We start from the raw sequence: 3,596 nt of genomic DNA, 5'->3' as shown, positions 1-3,596 counted from the left end.
GTTGGTTTGGTATTTGGTGAAATGAAAGAACTAAGGATGACACTGAATGCCTACACTGTGAGGAACATAGTTAAGATTTTTAAACCTAGAAATGAGGTTGTACTGTGTTCGCAAGGATGACTTGGTTGCTGAAAGCTTCAAAGGACAGTACAACGGCGCACACACACGTCAAAAGGTAATTTATTCAAAGTGTCTCAGCTGTTAAAATTCTTACACACGGATTTATTGAGGAGTTCAGAGATAATCACAAGATAGACTTAACAACATTTAAGAAGAAATTGCAGAGAGAGTTCAAGTTGTTGCCTAACAAAATGAAACTAGGCATGGCAAGGAAGGCGGCACTTGATATAATCCATGGAAATGAAGCACAACAGTACAACCAGTTACGAAACTATGACGAACTGAGAACGAACAACCCTGATAGCAAATTCGCCGTCTGCACTACAAAGGTCAAGGAGGAGGACCTGCTTTCAAAGGACCATTTGGCATCACTGTACTGGTCCTATGATGCTTGCACGAGAGGTTTTTTTAAGGGATGCAGGGCCAATAATATTTGTAGACGGCTACCCACTTGAAGAGCAGGTACAAAGGCTACTTTCCTAGCCAAAAACTCGTAGTTGTAGTTATTCTCTCCTGTTGCTACTTTCCCCTTTGTATACCGAAATGAATCAGCCATAAAGAAAACAAGCAGCACCCGGAGTCGTAAAAGGGTAAATCAACGCTGCTCTCAGTATAACAATTAAAGAGAAATTAAATGTCAGATTTAATCTACTTCCGGCAGCTACATATATACAAAAAAAAAAATACAGTTCTAGCTTAGATAAGTGAAAGTTTTGCATTCGGTGGGAGTCTCTCAAGGAGAGGGCCTCTAACCATATCAAGAGCGGCACTATCTAGGCTAGGGGTTGGTTCCTCTGGATCCCAAGCATCAGTTAGCCTTTGAGCTGTATCTACAGTTACGGCCTCTATTGCAGGAGCATTTTCAACGGCATGCATGAGGAATTCAGCTTGGCCTCTTGCCCCTTTGAATCCTGTAACACGCACGTCCTTCAGATTCACATATTTATCTTCACACGGCGGTATTTCTTGTCTCGAAGGTCCATCGGTTGCAAACCACAAAGTATAAAGGCCATGAAACTGCATAAGTCATCAAGATTAGTAGGATTTCTTGCTGTCACCTACATGCAGGTTGAAAATAATACTCCCTCCGTTCGGAATTACTTGTCTCGAAAATGGATGTATCTAGAACTAAAATAAGTCTAGATACATCCATTTCTGCGACAAGTAATTCCGAACGGAGGGAGTACCTTGCAAAGGAAAATAAAAAATGATTGAGAATATTACTCACATGTACTTCCAACCTCTCAATGAATGGAGCAACCCTCAGAAAAGAAACTAAGTAGAGGATTTTGTCACTATCTTCACGATGTATAATCAAAAGTATCTGCGCATGCCTGAGGTGAGAAAACACCCGAGGGCTATTTAACGTCCACCGGCTCTGAAAGATAAAACAGCAAGCATTATTGCAAGATTGGCGGCACAAACTAAACCATAACTCGAATGTTGTCACAATATAAAATACCTCTAGCCGTTGCGATCCAAGTTGCAATGTCAGGTTTTGTACATCTGGTAGCCCATTGAGGAGTGAAGCGGTAGCATGCTGAAAAACTGCACCGCGGAACCAAAATCTTACATTTTCCAGTTTCGTAGCATGATGGAGGGTAATAGGCCTGTATGGTCCATCATAAACAAAGGTGGAGAGATTTGGAGCATCGAACTCTATCTTGGTTATATCGCAGTGCACGACATGCAAGTACCGCAGGTGGGATAATGGGCGCCGAACCACCTTCATTTCATCCTTGAGATGGCATCTGAGTAAGCTCAGCCACTCAAGATTAACGCAACTGCACAAGACACTCTCGAGATCCTGCCTAGTGGTCTTGACTACATGAAGATGAAGCTTTCTTAGGTTTGGGAAACCTATGAAACCGGTAGGAGGTGGTTCGAAACGTACAAAGCTGAGTTGAAGACAGGCTAGGCAGGATACACTTTTGTTGTCTGTAAACTGTTCAAATGGGAATCTGTAATGATCCCCATAGTCCGGGAAATTGTTAGGTGGCGCCAAATCAAAAGCTAGACTCTCTGTGTGGGCTGACAGAGCAAATCTAATCCAATTATTGAGGTGATCAACAAGCTTGGTCTCAAATATAAATTTAATCTCAAGTTGGTCAACAGCCCTGCCACTGTGCTTGGTCAACACCGCATTAACGCGGTCGATGAACATCTGGGTGTGCTGGTGTTTCCTTTTCGCATTCTTACTTACATCATCGCCACCAAAGCTTAGTCTGGGGCAAGCTGTCCATGTACATCTCCAGTCACTCGACAAAACACTGGTCCGAACAGCCTCTTTTGCAGGTAATTTGGATAAAATCGTGCGCAGTACATCCTTGAGCAAAAGGAGAAGACAAGTTTAAGTAGAGAAATCAATGTACCCTGAGGGTCAAGTCGAAAGGCAAAATCAACATACCTCTGGAAGGTCATGAAATTTAAGGCCAGGCCTTCCATTCCTATTCTTGGATGTCTGATTGACATGGGCATGCTTCTCTGCCGTTATTCTACTCGTCAGATAGTTCCCCATTCCAGTGCTGAAAAGAACATTGGACGAACAAGAGGATAGTGAGCATGGGTTAATAAGGACTTGAGATAATAATGTAAGTATGCGTAAACTGAATTTTGTCTGAAAGTAGAATCAGTAAGTCGTGTGGTGCATCAGAAAAATCGCATCTTTGCGAGCTCGGCCGCCGTAACTAAAAAAAAGTGGGGGCACAGCGGGGCAAAGAGGAAAGTAATAACAGGATTAGAGAGCAGAGGCAACCTGCGACGCGGAGGTGCCGGCCGGCGGCGGCGGCGGCTCCCTCTTATTCCCCACTCGCCGCGGAGGCAGAGATCTGGGGCGAGCAACCCACGATATTGCTTTCCTTTGAGGATTAGGACCAAAACCCTGACGGGAGGTGGGTAGGCCGGAGAGGCGACGAGCGGCGAGCGGCGAGCGGCGAAGGCGCGGTTGCGAAGGTCGAAAGTGGACGGGCAGCGAGGTCGGAACGCAGGGACGGACAGACAAGAAACAGAGCCCTCCCAGCGGGCGCCCTTTATTATCCCCTTATTATTATCTTGCCTCCGTATTCGGAAATGACTTTTACTACTTGCGTCCGTATCTGATTCGCGCCCAATGCTGAGACTTATCACGCCGGGTCGGACCAGCATCGCACGGTCCCGTCCTGCCTCGGGCTCGGACCTGTTGGCCCGGCAAGCATGTCGCGCCCAGGCATGGCGCGCAGCACACCGGGTCGCCGTCGGATTTAGGAATCGAAGTTAGTCGGGGCGAACATTTAGAATATCTACGGCAAGAGTTAGCAAATCCGACCATTTGAAAGGTGTCAGAGGACGCTGACGAGTCAAGCTTCAAATTTCCATTCTCACAATCGAACATCTCAATTACCATACGCCGAATTCATACAAACTCATGCAACTATGTGAACGATACATTACACACATCGTCTGGCTATGCATCGGTAACATGTCATCGGACTACCAAA

At 45.6% G+C, this 3,596-nt stretch overlaps 1 protein-coding gene across 1 annotated transcript; it reads right to left on the bottom strand.

The window, feature by feature from the left end:
* Positions 1 to 705: 705 nt before the first annotated feature.
* Positions 706 to 3,264, bottom strand: LOC119308970 (F-box/FBD/LRR-repeat protein At1g13570-like). The gene is made up of 5 exons (XM_037585103.1): positions 2,876 to 3,264; positions 2,528 to 2,645; positions 1,583 to 2,446; positions 1,349 to 1,498; positions 706 to 1,137 (listed from the first exon to the last, which is right to left on the bottom strand). The coding sequence occupies exons 1-5, from the start codon at positions 3,262 to 3,264 to the stop codon at positions 817 to 819; spliced, it is 1,842 nt and encodes a 613-aa protein (XP_037441000.1). The 3' UTR covers positions 706 to 816.
* Between the last annotated feature and the right edge of the window lie 332 nt (positions 3,265 to 3,596).

The sequence above is a fragment of the Triticum dicoccoides genome, chromosome 5B, assembly GCF_002162155.2.
Source record: "Triticum dicoccoides isolate Atlit2015 ecotype Zavitan chromosome 5B, WEW_v2.0, whole genome shotgun sequence".
NCBI classification, from domain to species: Eukaryota; Viridiplantae; Streptophyta; class Magnoliopsida; order Poales; family Poaceae; genus Triticum; species Triticum dicoccoides.
The sequence above is the reverse complement of the archived record's forward strand: the minus strand, read 5'-3'. Positions and strand labels throughout refer to the sequence as shown.